The sequence below is a fragment of the Colossoma macropomum genome, unplaced genomic scaffold (assembly GCF_904425465.1).
Source record: "Colossoma macropomum unplaced genomic scaffold, Colossoma_macropomum, whole genome shotgun sequence".
Taxonomy (NCBI): Eukaryota; Metazoa; Chordata; class Actinopteri; order Characiformes; family Serrasalmidae; genus Colossoma; species Colossoma macropomum.
The window spans coordinates 5421036-5437256 of record NW_023494802.1 but is presented as its reverse complement, the minus strand read 5'-3'; the positions used below and the strand labels follow the sequence as shown (position 1 = coordinate 5437256).

Below are 16221 nucleotides of genomic sequence, written 5' to 3'. Positions count from 1 at the left end.
AGAAAATGTATGCTAACAGCCTACTGCATCCCAAGTGAGCCATTTTATAGCTTTACAAACTACATTACTGGTTATGCCTCTACATATTTGAGATGGTACAAATAATTTTCTGTTTCAGCAGCCATAAAAGGGTAATATCAACTCAAACATCAAGGATATGTTGGCAGTAACCTTAAGCTTTTAGCACATTTTTTGTGCATAATAATGTTTAAAAGGATATTTTTTGACAGGTTCATGAAGAAACCACATGCTAGACAACTATTCTCCTGTCCCTGAACTGGGACAGTTTGGTTGAAAAGTGAAATAGAGAAAGCAGTTAAAAAGGAATTCCATCGATTTTTCACGATTTCTGCACAATTCAGTCTTTATGATGTAAACAAAGCCATTTAGAGGGGTGTGATGTGAATCTAGAGAAACATACTGACTGAGAATTGTTCACAGCAGTGGTGATAAGAACCAGACGTCCAAAGCATTTAATGCCTCTGAAAGCTACGTCACAGAAAGGTTACAAATTAAAATGGTTATGAATTTGCTGCCTGATGTCTGAGATATTGTTTTATGCTAGTTTTGAGAGAAGGATTTGGCCTGAAATGTATTTTTACGATCTATTCATGGGGGAGGGATACCAGCAGGGTGTTGTGAGACAAAATAGTTGCCAAAGAAAATGTATTATTCACGCCATGTCAGTTCAGCATCATCAATATTACATACAAAAGCTCAGAAGACACGTGTAGGTACGCTGGTCGTTTTGGATAGTAAATAAAATGGCTACATTTGTGTTGCAGACATCATAACTCCTGGTTCCAATCACCACTACTATAAAGAAATCTGAGTCTCTACAGTGAACCATTTCTCATTAAACCACTCTGAAGGACCTTCTTTACATCTTAACAACTGAATTATACAGCAGTTTTGAAAAATCGGTGGAAGTCCCCTTTAAACAAGTGGACCATCATTATTTTACTTGCGTGTTGTGCGACAGACACAAGGCAAGGTATGCGACCTACTGGACTAATAGTGTCAGCTCATCATAACTGACCAAGCTAGCCTTAATCTGACCCGTGTAAAGAAATGGACAAAAATACAAAGAATTTAACAACGTACTCCTGGATTCAACAGCAAGCAAAGCTGATAACGATCGTTAGTTAACGTTATCCACACAGCTAAGTTAGCTAACCTAGCTACTTTTAGACACTGGCAAGCCAGCTAAATGTTAGCCAGCTAAGGCAGACCTTTAAAAATCAACCTTAACCGCTACTTAACTCTGTTGCACATATCTCAGTGAAGAAACCCATTCTTACAAACTTGGTTCTTGATAAACAGGGTGAAATGTTGGTATTTGGTTGGTTAACGTCACCAAACCTTTGCTAGAAAGCAGCTACCAAAGCTAGCGTTACCTAGCGAGCTAACGTTGTCTGAAAAGCATTTGGAGAAACGAAAACTGAACAAATATCCAATACATTTTACCCGAACTGGTATACAAACTGTATTAAATCTGCGCGTAGTGTATTATTCAAGCAGTGACTCAAAAAAGTATGAGGAAAAACCTATAAATCAGCTATTTGCGTCAGCAAATATCGTTACCATGTAACTAGCTAATGCTAAGCTAACCACTTAGCAACATAAGACTGCCTCACAAGGCTGAACAGACGTTACTTTACATTAAAGCAAACCACAGACCATTTGTTCAGTCCTAAGAAAGGCATATTTAAGTATCTGACATATATATTTTTATTTACTTTATTTTCTGTCCTCCGCTCTCTACCCTTCACCAAGGTATAACAGAAAAGACCTCAGCCAGCTAACGCGTCCCTCTTGCCAGATGACTGCTTTTCTTAGACAGTCAGTCTGCTATCTAGACTTTAACGGATTGAAAATCTTTTAACCTTTCAAATATACAACCCCAGCAGTGACAGTACCTGTTCTTGCAGACATGTACGTCCTCGATTTGACGCGATTATTTCGATTTCCCCAGTTTCATTGGTTCAATCTGTGAGCTGTGAGACGATACCTCTCTGTCTTTCTTCCTTAGCTGAACGGATGTGTGTCACTTATAGCCGAGTCCGTCCCGTACAGCTCTGTGGGTCAGTCTGCTTCAGAAAATCAGAGCTAATTTTAACTAAACATCAAACCTATCATTTTGGGTTTGACATCTAATAAAGATCTGAAAAAAGGTAAGGGATGTAATCAACTCTCTCTTATTTTTTTATTATTTTTTTTTGTGAAATACATTACCATATCCACACCAGCTAATTCACTGAACAAGAGCTAAATTTAGTTATTTTTTATATATATATTTGTATCATTTTCATATATATATTGTACCTTTTTCAAATCTATCCAGTAATTGTTTTTTTTTTTTTTGGTGAGAAAAACAATAATATTAGAATGAATGCAAATAATATTAAATCGCCCATGTTTGTCCTCTGCTGAAAAAGTCCATTAGAACCAGTTAGGATTAAAACTTGCATGTAGAATCAGCCTTTGGTTACCTGTTAAACCAATAAGACCCTTTACACTGTGATATCAACCAATTAAAAAAGCCAAGACACATTACAAAACCTTTAAAACCAACAGAACCACTCAATGGTTTCTATGGTATTTTTCAGCAGTGTCTCCATTTATGGCATATATGTGGTTTTATACACGAGAAAATTTTCCAGCATATATTTTTTTATTTTGAATGCTTTTCGTTACTGTGCCTTTAAGACCGTCAATAATTCAATAAACACTTCAGGCTTAAACACTCCTTATAACTTCAGCGTGAATGGACGGGGCTAATCTGCCATGGCATGTGAATGAGTTGGTTCTTGCGACATCAAGGAGAGAGAGAGATGTTAAGAAACTGCCTGTGTTTTTTTCTCTCCACTAAGGATTGTAAGACTAGCTTTACCGCACAAATTCCCCTTAATGAATACCGACGTGCTTTGTAGCTTCAGTTCGCCTCAATGTGACTCGCTGTGGTAAAAAAGCTAAAATGACTGAAAGTTAGCATAGAGCAGCTAAGTTAACTCTAACCTGAAGAGAAAATCCCTCTGATCCTGGTCTATAACAGGTGTGCAGTATTGTCTGTATATATTAAGTGTCCCAGTGTTTAGCTGAATTATAAAAACGCCACTGTAAAGACGAAAAGGCCTTGTTTTTATTGTGGAAAGCGCGAAGACGTGGCTTTGGAAATCACTTGCGGTCTGAAGTTATTCCAGCAGGGAGCGCTGTTAGTAGGCAAGTCGCCGCGAATCTTCAGCAGAAGAAGCCCGTGAAAGCACGTGCTCTCAGTAACGATTATTATAATGACAGGTTCTCAAATGATGTTAGGCTACTGAGTATCACATTATTTAATGTGTGAGTTTTATTAAAGATTTTCATTAAAACGGTTAACATAATAAAAGCATAAAGACTAAAATAGAATACAAAGTAGGTCAAAGCTGCTGCAGACCGAATGTATTTTGGAGGAGGGGGGTGATATTATTCATAATCGCGATTTTTAAACTAAAGATATCGTGCTAATTATTTTTAGATACCGCCCAGGCCTAATAGTGAATAGTATGATTTGAAACTTTGATATTGCTTATGCATTACTTCAAACTTCTTTATTAAAAAAGCAAAGGAAATTTGGTTTTCCATGATACAGGCCCTTTAAGGCCATTAGGTTTTAAAGCGTCATTTTAGGACAGACTCGAGTGACGTACGGGCTATGCATGTGCTATAACCGGCATCCTTGTTTCTTTAAAATATTTGCTTATATATAGCAGTTAAGATTATACGGAGCCCTGATGACGACATCCTGTATAAATAAAAATAATGCGTGGCCATGCCTTATTAACGCATGGAAACAAGATCCTAATGCGTTGGCCCGACTTATTAAGGCGTGGGAATGAGATCACAGCTTACTAAGTCGTGGCCATGCATCAGGATCTCGTTCCCACGCTTTACTAAGTCGTGGCCACGCATTATTTTTATTTATACAGGATGTCACCAGGCGGGGCTCTGTAAGATTACAAGCATAATGCTGCTTAGTTATATGAATGAGTGCATTTAAACTTACACCTGAATATTTTCTTCTCCACCATGTTGGTCAGGCAGGTCTTAAACAAACCCCTCCACTCTGGTCTTTGTACAAAGATGAATTAGCATATTTATGGGCTGTTTCATTCTACAGTGATATGGATTTGAAAAAAAAAACTTCAAAATGAACAGGCACATAACTGACCTTTTGAGATTTTTTAACGAGTACTTTGAAGGTCTAAATGAAAATGTAAGGAGTAAAAAAGTGGAAAAGATAAACGAGCAAGAATGAAAGCATTCAGTGTCAGTAATACTTAAGTACAGTAACAAGTAGACTAGCAAGTATTCACCACACCTGCATTATCTCAGAACCTAAAATTCTGCAAGGTCAGAGGTCAGAAAAGTTTGGTGAGTCCCTACTCAACACACCTTATCCAACTCATCAGTTAATTATCAACTCATCACATAATCATAAGTGTATCAGATCAGGGAAATCACTGCTCTACTACTTGTCATAGTCTCAGTAATCATAATCATTATGGTAAAAGACTGAGGAGGCAACAGTGGCCTACTTTCAGACCCCTAACTGAATAGCTATGCATGATCATTCTCACTGCTGCCTGCTGATTGGCCTACTCCTGCGAATCCCTTGAGAAGATAACAAAATAAACAAAGCTGATCAACGTGTTGCTCCTGCTTGACCTCTGGTGACTGACTTGAACACTGTGTAAATATTAACTAGAGCCTCTTCAGTGCCGTGCTGATCATTCAGTGCTGTGCTGCCCATCTGGGAGCATAAAGGAATGGGCAACATGTGATAGCCAGACATTGTACGCTGTTTTGTTTCCTCAAATGATGGAGGAGCCAAATCACAGGTAAGTTATTTCTATATTAAGCGTCTAATGAGTAAAGAAAGACTGTTCACAGATGTTATCTAACCCATTAATGTTCATAACTGAAATACAAAATTTCATTTGGTCCATATGTTCTTTGTGTTCTCTGAGTATGGCTAAAACATAGAGCTAATTTTTAGCCTTTTATTTATCATACCAAATTCATTTTTTTCGTCATGTAGGGCTGATTTGTAACAGAATATATAGATTTTATCTAAAGTTCTGTTGCATCTATCATACTAAATTCATTTCTTGGACTTAATCACAGAGTTTCAATACATTTTAGTTCAACAGTGTGGCAGGAAATACAAAAAACACCATGCAACAACTGCTGTAGATATTTGGACAGCTGAGACTTAGTTCTACCTCCTGTTGTCTAGATACTAATTTCCAGTTTACTTTGGCTTGAAAAAATAGATTTACATATTCATCAATTATGATAGTTGCTGTTTGCCTTGAAGATGTATCTGAGCTTCAAGCTTGTGTTTGACTTTCGAACAAAATAGATCACTCATGACTTATTTTTGTCTAATAAAACAGCTTTTCAGAGCTAAATATTATGCTAATTTGTAGTTCTCTGCTGCTTACCTTTAGGACGTACCTGAGCTTCAAGCTTGTGCTTCAGCTTTGCCTGAGTTTTATGGTGGTTTTATCCAAACACAGCTCAGTTTCTCATTCCTATGACCAAGATGCATCTACACAAGAGCTCTTAGATGAGGCTTTTGAAGAGCAGGTAAGCACACTGAGACTACAGATCAAACTGTATGAATGTATTTATTTGTTTATTTATGTATTACTTATTTTCTTTAGTGGCATTTTTCAGTTTTAATTGAAAACAATAGTTCTGATGTGTTTATGGGATGCTTTCAAAGAATTAAATGACATTAAGAAATAGTAGTAAAATAAGTAAATCAGCAAAGTTAAACATGGCTATCATTTTATATATATATTAAAGCTGATGAGAGAACATTTTTCCTCTCTTTTTTCATATTATATCACAATTTAGCTTATTTTCATTTCTTATCCATAGCCCTTGGGACTGGTTATCTGCACTGTGGTGCAATTCCTCCAAATCCATAAGGTTAGCTTTAGCACATGTGGTGAAATATGTAAGGATTTCAGTCTAAACACAGTCCCACACGTTTAGTGAATGACCCTATCGACCTGTCATAAAGAGGCTGTGAGCACATTCTTATTGTCCTTGAAAATGCTGGTGTTCTTGAACTTGTTTTTTACTGTTTGCACACGTCTTCTCTGCAAGGGCTACTACCTGCAGCGACTTTTCTTGGAGTACGGCAGCAATGGGACTTTGACGTATGAGGGTCTACACAAACTGCTGGGCAGTCTGGGACTCGGCGAGATCAGCGTGCTGGAGATTAGACATGGTGTTGTCAAGAATTCATCTCCGAGCCCCTCTCATTCTCATCCACACTCCTATGTAGACCATCATCATCATCCTCATCAGGCCTCAAGCACAGCAACATTAAACAAGTAAGAGACTGATCAGATTTTAAGTGTACAGATTTCCAGTTCCAACTGTATTTTATGTACTGAGTACACAGTATACAATTTCTGCTTTTATGTATTACTGTACAGAGTCCTAATTGTATGATATTTATAGGATATTGAGGAAATGGTTTAGTCACAAAATTCTGTTCTTACTAACAGTGAATGAAATTCTATAGCCACCATTAGCATTATGCCAGTAATGTCTTCGAGATACTTTTGTTTTGAGGTATATCCTTTGTAATCCATCAGTGTTCTCTCACTACATCACCCAGCATACATTACGTAAATATGTCATTCAACCAATAGAAAACCCCCCACAGCAATAAATAAATCTAGTGATGTAGAGGCTAATAGTAGAGGCCCACCCTCAAAAATACGGTGCTTGCAGTTTTTTTTAAAGCGTCCCTCCCACCTTCAAGATACATCATCAAATGGGGGTTTTCCTATTACTTACACCAGAAACTCACTCTAGAGACTACTCCGACTGCAGCACCGCTGTAGGAAGCAAGTAGGCATGTTTACAACAGAAGAAGCAATGCTTAAATATTTCATTTTGGCCTGAGTGCCCCTTTAACCATGCATAAAATCATATAACAACCATATACTATTATTTTATTGACATCAGGCTAATTGGTGGCTACTAGCTTCTACTCATTGTTATTCATGGCAGATGGTGAAAATTTTTGTTCAAATGTTTTTTCTCATTTTCCTCACACAGATTAAGTCAACATGAGGCAATTCGACCAAAAGAAACAATGTCCAGTGCTGAAACCGATGTGGCCAGCGGATCTGCAGGAGGGGAAGATCACTCACATCCCTCACACACAGCTTCTCCTGGCACAGAAGAAAGACTGCAGGATGGCCTGTCACTGCTGTCGAGTCACATAACAAAGAAACACATCCATGACAATGTGAGTGCTAACTGCCAAACTGCATGGAGAAGACTATACTACATGATCAAAGTTCATGCCTGATACGTCTCTGATATCAGGTGATCAAAGATCTTTTATCACCATAAGGTGTCACAGTCAGTCACATGCAAATTGGGATTGTTTATACCTTTACTCAAATAAATGATCATTCACTCTAGACCTTATCTGGAAAAGATAAAGAGCTTTTGCATTTTGATAGCTGTGTAAAAAATTCAATGTACACAATTTTCCATTTAACTCAAATGTAGTCGATCTGCTAAGACAAGTTTACAAGTAAACAACTGCCCATTTCTATAAGTAGCAGGATGTCATATTGTATCGGAAACCACAAGCAAGTCAATTATGAGGTTACCGAACAACTCAACACTGTTTGAGGCAGGTTTGTGATGATTTATGCATGCAGTTAGCACAATGCTAATTGTTGTACGTAACTTTCTGTTAGCTACATTAGCCTCATAGCTCCAGTGCAGAACTAAAGAAGCAAACATTTCTTTGCCGGTTGTGCTGCTTTAAAATGTTTGCGTTGTATTAATAATGCACTCAACCTTTTAAAAACAAACTTTACATTCTCTGTAATGCTAATCCAGGTGTCCCAGTTTCCACGTTCATAATGCTTATGCTGCACATCGGTATCCACATCAGCAGATACAGTGTAATACAAGTACATACAAAATTTGGCATAGGCCCACAATTCCCACATCTGAGCGTCCCTATAAGGTTTCAAGACGTATTGTTCACTCCAAACAAACAGTCCATACAGGAACTAAAAGAAAAAAAAACAGCCTATTTTGAAATTATTCATGGATAATTGTTGCTACATAACATTTCTAACTACATTAGCCTTGTAGCTCCAGTGCAAAACTGAAGAAGCACACATTTCTTGGTTGATTCACTATATTTGGGTGTAAGAGAGACTGTGTAAATTAGTTTGCTGCAAAACTGTCAATGCAGTTTTAGAATTTCCAGTGTAATCACATTTTCTTGAGTAAATCAGGATGTAATAATTTCCCTATCAGAGTAGCCACTGATGCCTTCTTTGCTTTCTCTCTCCACAGTGTCTGAATGTCACCCAGCTGTTGTGGAACTTTGGCCTGGGTGAGGCGTCCCACATCACCCCCGCGCACTTCACCTTCCTGTGCCCCGCACTGCTCTACCAGATAGACAGTGGCGTGTGTCTCCGCCACACAGAGTCCGACTTGGAAGAAGTCAAAAATAGTGTGGCTTTCCTCAAAGGTGAGTATCGAATGTATAGTGGCTTTTATACGTAGCTAGTAGCCATTATAATACAGTTAACAGTCGGCTGGAGTCTGGTGATGTGATCATGTTATATGCTAAATTTTACAACTGTTAGTTGATTCAAAAATACAAAAAAAACCTTTATCACAAATAACAGCAAATCTCATATCAGTGCATCCCTATGTAGTTTCAAAGGGCATCATTCACTCGTGAGTCCAAACAGTCCATTTATGAAAACTAAGTGCAAAAACAATCCATTGTGAATTCAATGTGGTTGTGACGTCACAATCATGAATACGTTTACATATAAATGCCCACTCAGCCTACAGTGGTTTAGCTGCTCATTCTTGCTGAAGTGATGCAGAGTGTTGTTTCTGCGAACAGTGTGTTATAGAGACATTATTGAGGTACAGAAGAATTTATTTTGGTGCATAAAATCACACCTGCGAAGTGGTCTTCAGAAGCAACAACAAAATTTCAGTGGGACCAAATTTGAAGATCACTTTATGTAATTTGACGTATGTCTGTAATTCAAATATTTTTCCTTTAGTTTTTGGAGTATAGAGTTTATTAGATAAGCAATCAGTCTCACCCTAGATACTAAATCTAGTTCTGATGTGTTAAATGAGTTTTAAGAAATAAAATATACTCTCTATGTTCTATCACAGCTCTAGGTTGGGCCTCCTTGGCGCTGTTTGTGATCAGCCTTCCTTCCTTGCTGGCCCTGGGACTGGCTCCCCTGATTCCACCTTCCAGCCTCCACACCTTCCTCTGCCCCATGGCTGCCATGGCAGTGGGCACTCTTTGTGGAGATGCCCTGCTGCACCTACTGCCCCATGTAAGTGAGTGACCAGAATTTTCTGAGGGCATAATGGTGTTTAAACATAAAGGACTAGTTCAGTCAATCAAATCTATACATTTTCCCTCTAATTCCAAATGTAGTCAATCAGCCAAGACATGTTTGGTGTCTGAAGTTTGCTTCTTTAGTTTTGCACTGGAGCTTCGAGGCTCATGTAGCTAACAAGTAATGATAATTTACGTGCACCAGTTATCAAACTAGAAACTGCATGCCTAAATTGTTTCACTTAAAATTTAAATTTAAACTAAATTAGTACACAAAAAAACTTTATATAACTCATATATATAGGTGTTTAACATTAAAAGTACACTGCGAAGCTAAAACAGTTTTAATATACATTGTCAACAAGGTTTGAGGCAAGTCTGTGATTAAGCTTTAAGAAAAGGCCTGATGATTTCTGTGAAATTAAAAATACTTAGCCAGCTCATTTTTTATTTAATATGATCATTATGTCTGTTGTATTTAAACACTGCATGTATTGTAGTAATAGTCTGATTTCATTGTTAATTTAAGTTGGAAATCAATAAAGTTGAAAGTCTTAAGAACCTGAAATGCTACAAAAAAAAAAAATTAGGTAGATATGGCTAAGCGAGCTCTCTCTTTGGTAACCCTATCCAAGCTGAACTGAGGGCCGTAAAGGTTAGGATATCTACCAGTATAGTTAGGAAGTTGTAGTGGAATCAGCTAATGACGTATTGATTTAGTGTGTGGGACAAATTTTGTGAGGGCCAAAAATGTTACTCTAGGCCTTCGGGAACCCCTAGACACATCCCTGACTGTGAGTACCAGTGGTAGCCTGATCAGTGCAGTACAGTCAGTTGTTAGAAACAGCAGCAGTTCTATGTCAGGACTCTTTACTGAAAGTAAACCATGTGTTAAAATGTCTGTTACAAGCTGTAAATAAAAAATGAAAGGTCTTTTTTACAAGCTTCAAATGTCTGTGATTAACCTGGAACAGCCAAAAAATCATCCATGTGAATTTCTGTTAGCTTAGTGCTATCCCATAGGGGTGCTAGCAGAAATTGGCATTGTTGGAGAGGTGTTTTTTCCCTTGTTTTTCACCAGGTTTTGACACTAATGGCAAACTAAAGGCCTAGCACTAACAGTCAAGGTTTGCTACTGAACTAAGGGGAGAGTTTATATATTTTTATATATGTCACCAAACTATCCTTTTTATGTGCCCCCCATCATTTCATCCTAAAGAAGTATGAATGTAGTCATGTGTAGTTAATGACTTTAGACCTGTGGTCTCTCAGGCCAGCTCTGGACCACACAGTGATCACCAGGACGCTGTTCTGAAAGGCCTGAGTGTGCTGGGGGGAGTTTACCTGCTCTTTGTGTTTGAGAGTGTGGTGAGACTCAGACAACACTACAAGGTAAGATTCTCTCCAGCACTCAGATGGCATGTTCTTTCACTCAATAACTGAACTTGTAAATAAGATGATATTTTCTTAGAATTTTTTTTTAATCAGAAATCAAGGAAGAGGAAGCAGGATGCAAAAGTGGTTCAGGAGCTGGAGGTACTGGAGGGTAAGTTCTAAGGGATGAGGACAAACATAGAATACTAGAAAATGCCTATAATTATGACTAAATACATTCTATTTCTGTTGCCAAATTTGCTGCCCAAAAGACATAATTCAGTCATGGTTATTAGTGTATCACTTTTCAATATGGTTTGTTGTAAAGTAATCTCTGACTAGATTTGGTTAAAGGGCATCCCTCAGCTTCACTGGTTCAACAAAATTTACTATTTTTTGTTCTTTTTAAGTTTTCATTTATCATTCTTTCACTACAACACACTGCATGCATTATGCAAATACATTAAATAACCATAGGAAATCTCCTCACAGCAATAAAGAAATCCTGACTGATATTCTGCTTCCTAGTAGCAACGTTAGCTATCTGGATTCCTTTTGTATTAGCTAGCTAGAAGAAAAAGTGAATAGGTGGATAGGCATGTTTACAGCAGAGGTATTAAAGCTTACTGTTTACATTTTGGCTGGAGTGCCCCTTTATGTGGTTTCTGATAGTTTGATGTTATCTTAAGTCAGTTTTTTTACCAGATTCTTGCTCTAAGTTCTAAACTCTATTGCACATTTCAGCAGGTTCCTCTCCTCCTGAGCACACAGTCAGCTCTGAGTCCGGTCATGGTCACTCTCATGCTCACTCTCATGCTCCGCCTGCCCGCGAATCCTCGGGCCTCAGCAGTGTGGCCTGGATGGTCGTCATGGGAGACGGGATACACAACCTGACCGATGGACTGGCTATTGGTGCGTAGTACTGAGTGAGTTAAGATAAGCTCTTTTCCCAAATGTCCACCCACATGTCATAGGGCTTTTTTCTCGCTGCTCTCTCACTACTTTGTGTGTAAAAATCTGTTTTGTCTTAAACATATATATTTTTTTCTGTTTCTCTTCCAGGTGTTGCGTTCTCTCAGAGCCTGACTGGAGGACTCAGCACCACTATTGCTGTCTTCTGCCATGAGCTTCCTCATGAACTAGGTATGACTTACAGTTCGGGCAGGGTTCACGCATAGACTCTCAATTATTTAGGGTGTGTATGTCCTTATAATGATAGTTCTGAAAAATTAAATGAGCAGAATTTCACACCTTCACCAAAAGTATTCCGTCATGTTTTGTTGTGAAGTTTTGACAAAAGTACATTGAAAATTTAGGCTTCTGCATTAATGCTACAACTATTACAACGACTGTTTCTACTGTATTTAGATATGCAACAAATTTTCCATACATAATTAATTCTACAGGGTCAGAACTACATAAGCAAGTCTATTTAAGATTATTAAAGGGACACTTCGGTCAAAACTGAAAATATGACCATCGCTACATATATTGTAAACTTGCTTATTTGCACCCTTCGGCAGTGCCACAGCAGTCTTTAGAGTGATTTTTTGTGGTTTAAAGATGAGGAAAACCTCCTTGCAATGATGTGTCTTGAAGGTGGGAGGATCTTATAAAAAACGACAATGAATTTTTGGAGGCAGGCTGTTTCAAAATGTCGACCCCCTTTCATTAGCTGGTGAACGCAGATAGAAGGCAGAGTAGTAACTGTCTTCAAATCATTATTACAATGAAGAGAACAGATTACTCAGACGACAGCTAAAAGCTAAAGCTATCAAGATGACTGGCTTTCTGGATACCTTGCCACAGTTTGGGTTCTTTTCTCTGACTGAAATGTATAAAATCATGAGTTTTGTCAAACTGATGAGGCTGAGGGATATAATGCTGCGCTACACAATATTACATTACATGGCAAACAACATTGAACTCATTCAGAACTCAGCATAGTTATGCATGCAGTTTGCATGATGCTAACTGGTGGGATATGAGCTTCTATTACTTGTTAGCTATGTAAGCTTCGTAGGTACTGGGGAAGACTAAAGAAGCAATCTTCAGATGCCAAACATGTTGTGGCTGATCTACTACATTTAGTGTAGAAGGGGTGAAATTGCATTTTTTCCACCAGACTATAGCTTTAAAGACAGCCTTTCCAAGCCATGAAATGTGTTCAGCATGAATTACATGCATAGCCTCTTATAATTGTCAGGGGTTTACATCATAAACATTTAATATCAAGCATACAGAAAACATTGCCATACACAGATGGTTCTTTAAGGGTTCTTTAGTAAAGAAAATGGTCCTATATAGATCAATGAACACTCAAGAAAACCTTTGCATGATTAAACGGTTCCTTGCATTGTAAAAGGGTTCTTTAGATTGAAGGAGAATGTGCTGTAAAGGGTTCTATATAGCACCAAAAAAGGTTCTTCTTCAAGCTCGCAATAATAGAAGAACCCTTTTCTGAGAAGTTCTATATAGAACCATCTATAGCACATTCTCTGTCAATCTAAAGAACCCTTTCTCCAATTCAAAGAACACTTTAATCATGCAAAACGTTCTGGGTGTTTATCGTTCTATGTAGAACTATTTTCTTTGCGAAAGAACCCTCGAAGAACCATCATTTTGAAGTGTGTGTGTATATCAAAAAAATTCTAGCACTTTGTTTATGGTAGACCATGATATAGTTGCACATTAACCTTTCCTCTGCCCTGTTCAGGTGACCTGGCGGTGTTGCTGGCTGCAGGCTGGCCCGTGCGCAGACTGGCCGTGTTTAGTGTGCTCTCGGCTCTGTTGGGCTACGTAGGAGTGCTGGGGGGAACAGTACTGGGTCATCAGTGGGCTCAGCATTCACCTTGGATCCTTACCATCACCGCTGGGGTCTTCCTCTATGTGGCTCTGGCAGACGTGGTGAGAATAGCAGGGTCGCTGTTGTGGATAATGATCATCACAGCATAAAGAAAGGGAAAATGTGGTTTATAGCAAGCCTTGAAGACAAAAGTGCATTTTTATGCAAATATACAAGCTTTTAAAAATTGATCAGTGGTCAAGATTAGCAAAGAGATGGTGACCCTTGAGTTTGAAAATTCTGATTGAACACAAAATGTGATCAGCCATGACATTTGGTGTCCAAAGTATGATTCTTCAGTTCAGTACAGGAGCTACAAGGCTAATGTAGTGAACAAGTAATGGAAGTTTATACCCGACCAACTAGCATTGCAAGCCTAAATCATTATGACCATGCAATGTCCATTTTTATCCCTGTCATTCAGTGTCAGTAACCACATAAACAAGTCTGTTTGAGATCAGTTAAAGGGTCTTTCCTGCCAAAAGCTAGCATTTAATATGCCAGTTGTTGTAGTAAGTATTATTCAGTAGTGTAGCATTATTTCTCAGCCTCATCAGTTTGACAGAATTAACTATTTTGTTTCCTTTTCATGTTTAATCCAGCAGTTTTCTCTCACTACAATACCCAGAGTGCACTACGCAAATACATCATACAACCATTAGAAATCTCCCCACTGGAATAAATAATCCACTTCTGTACCACTGATGTAGACGCTAACAGGCACAGCACAGATGTGATACTCGACAGCCTGCCCATCCCAAAGTGCTTGTACACTTGTAAAATTGTTCTTCAGGGGTTCTTTAGTAAAGAAAATGGTTCTGTATAGGGCCATGAACACTTAAAGAACCCTCTGCATGTTTAAAGCGTTAATCAGTGAATTACAAGCTTCCATTACTTGCTGCCAAACATGTCTTGGCTGAATGATTACGTTTGCGGTTAGTGGAAAACTGTAAACTTAAAATGTGTTTTATTTTCGCTGAACTATTCTTTTACATTCAAATGAACCCTGTTGTACATTATATGCTTGCATCATACTATTTCATACACATATTAAACGGATTGACATCTATTGATAACTCTTTGTCTCTCTACAGATGCCAGAGATGCTGCATGGGGAACGTGGTTCGATGGGTCCTCTCAAGCGTTTCCTGCTGCAGTGTGCGGGTCTGCTGGTAGGGGGCATCATTATGCTGTGCATTGCCCTCTTTGAGGAGGACATTGCTGTGAGCATGGGGGACGGATGAGATGATGAAAACGGCACTACTGGAACAGTATACTGAGAGTGGCACCCACGCCTTCCAAGAATAACTTTAAGAATATTCCAAATGGACACTGTGCTACTTTAAAGCAAGGCTGCTGAAAGCATTGAGAGCTCGCCTGACCACAAGCAGTTTTGTCAAGAACGTTCTGTGAAGGCCGCATAAGTTTCACTGTTTAAGTGTAATTCTATAAGATCAAGTTTTAAGGAACTAATCTTGCATTTTTAAACATCTAATCATGCACCAATGTAGGACCGATGTCATTGCTGGGGCAAGATAGGGTTAATTTATTCATAATTATGTGATTAAATGACTAATTTTTTAATCATCATATAAAACCTCATGACTGGTAGTTTCAAACATTAACTTTGTCATCACTCTGTATATACTTCACAGTTTACGGGAACAGATTGTGTATTGTTATAAATCTCATTTTTTAACTATGCAGTTTGAAGGATGTCAACTAATAAATGTACCGTTATACAGATTTTCTCATGTAGTTACTGTTGTATGCAAAAGTTTGGGCACCCCCAGCAAAATTACGTTTTGTTGATTTTCCGAGAGACATTAAGTACAGGGAACACACTTAAATATGGCATTTATCTGAAAAAGTTTTCACACCATTTCGATTATGATTTTTTTAAATCATGTTGCCAAATATACTGTAACTTTTGCACAGGCTACATTTAACCCCCCCCCATTATGTTGATTTCAGCAAATAAACAGTAATTGTGCACTAAAGAAGAAGTGTGTTCTCTGTAGAGAATGTGCTTAATTATTTTCACTTATCAGGGTACATAAACTTTTGTATACAGCTGTAGTTACATCAGCAGTGACTTATGCTAGGAAGTGATAAGAAATTGCAATTAGAAGATATAGTTGAAATTTAAAGGGGTTTTCCCATCAGGGGCTTTCAGGTAAATTTGTTCCAAAAATGAACTTTAACATCAACTGATCCCGAATAAGTTCCATTTATTATTATTTAAGCAGGTTCCCAGAAACTTAACTAAAGATTAAGTATTTTGATTGCCTGGAGGACAATTCAAATCAAAATGTAATATGTAAAATATGAGTGTGTTCTTATATTTGAATGTGAATTTCCCCCTCATACTTCTGTCTCGAAATGAAAATGCAAATGCAGTAATGGCCTTTGCCTTCTGGTATACCTGTACAGACATTTGTGGATGTGGGTGCTGGGTGGTGGGTACAACAGTGGTTTTTATGGTCCCATTGTGTACTTAGTTTTTCCCAGTGGAAAAGTACATATGTGTACCTTTTCATAACCTATTTTAAAACAGAATAATAAAATAAAAAGCCTGGAGACG

The 16221-nt window shown here is 38.1% G+C and overlaps 2 protein-coding genes across 3 annotated transcripts in view; one reads left to right on the top strand and one right to left on the bottom strand.

The window, feature by feature from the left end:
* rnf41 (ring finger protein 41) overlaps positions 1–2499 on the bottom strand; it is an 18353-nt gene extending 15854 nt beyond the window's left edge. The window contains exon 1 of the mRNA XM_036591312.1: positions 1920–2499. The gene's annotated coding sequence lies outside the window, so the exon portion shown is untranslated. The remainder of the gene's footprint in view (positions 1–1919) is intronic.
* On the top strand, positions 2139–16221 carry slc39a5 (solute carrier family 39 member 5). Of its 2 annotated transcripts, XM_036591311.1 has the most exons (13): positions 2139–2174; positions 4748–4880; positions 5493–5631; positions 6160–6389; positions 7126–7318; positions 8395–8572; positions 9244–9413; positions 10691–10810; positions 10907–10964; positions 11537–11704; positions 11855–11935; positions 13509–13699; positions 14732–16221. In XM_036591311.1, exons 2-13 carry the CDS (start codon positions 4858–4860, stop codon positions 14879–14881), a joined length of 1701 nt encoding a protein of 566 aa, XP_036447204.1. In that variant the 5' UTR covers positions 2139–2174; positions 4748–4857; the 3' UTR covers positions 14882–16221. The 2 variants fall into 2 exon arrangements, with proteins under 2 accessions (XP_036447204.1, XP_036447203.1); XM_036591310.1 differs by lacking the exon at positions 2139–2174 and having other exon boundaries at positions 4573–4880; positions 11540–11704.

Excerpts from the sequence above, each read along its gene's own strand:
- slc39a5 (XM_036591311.1), top strand. The coding sequence starts at position 4,858 with ATGATGGAGGAGCCAAATCACAG. Across the intron at positions 7,319-8,394 it reads AGAAACACATCCATGACAAT|TGTCTGAATGTCACCCAGCT; the intron begins GTGAGTGCTAAC and ends CTCTCTCCACAG. Across the intron at positions 10,811-10,906 it reads GACTCAGACAACACTACAAG|AAATCAAGGAAGAGGAAGCA; the intron begins GTAAGATTCTCT and ends TTTTTTAATCAG.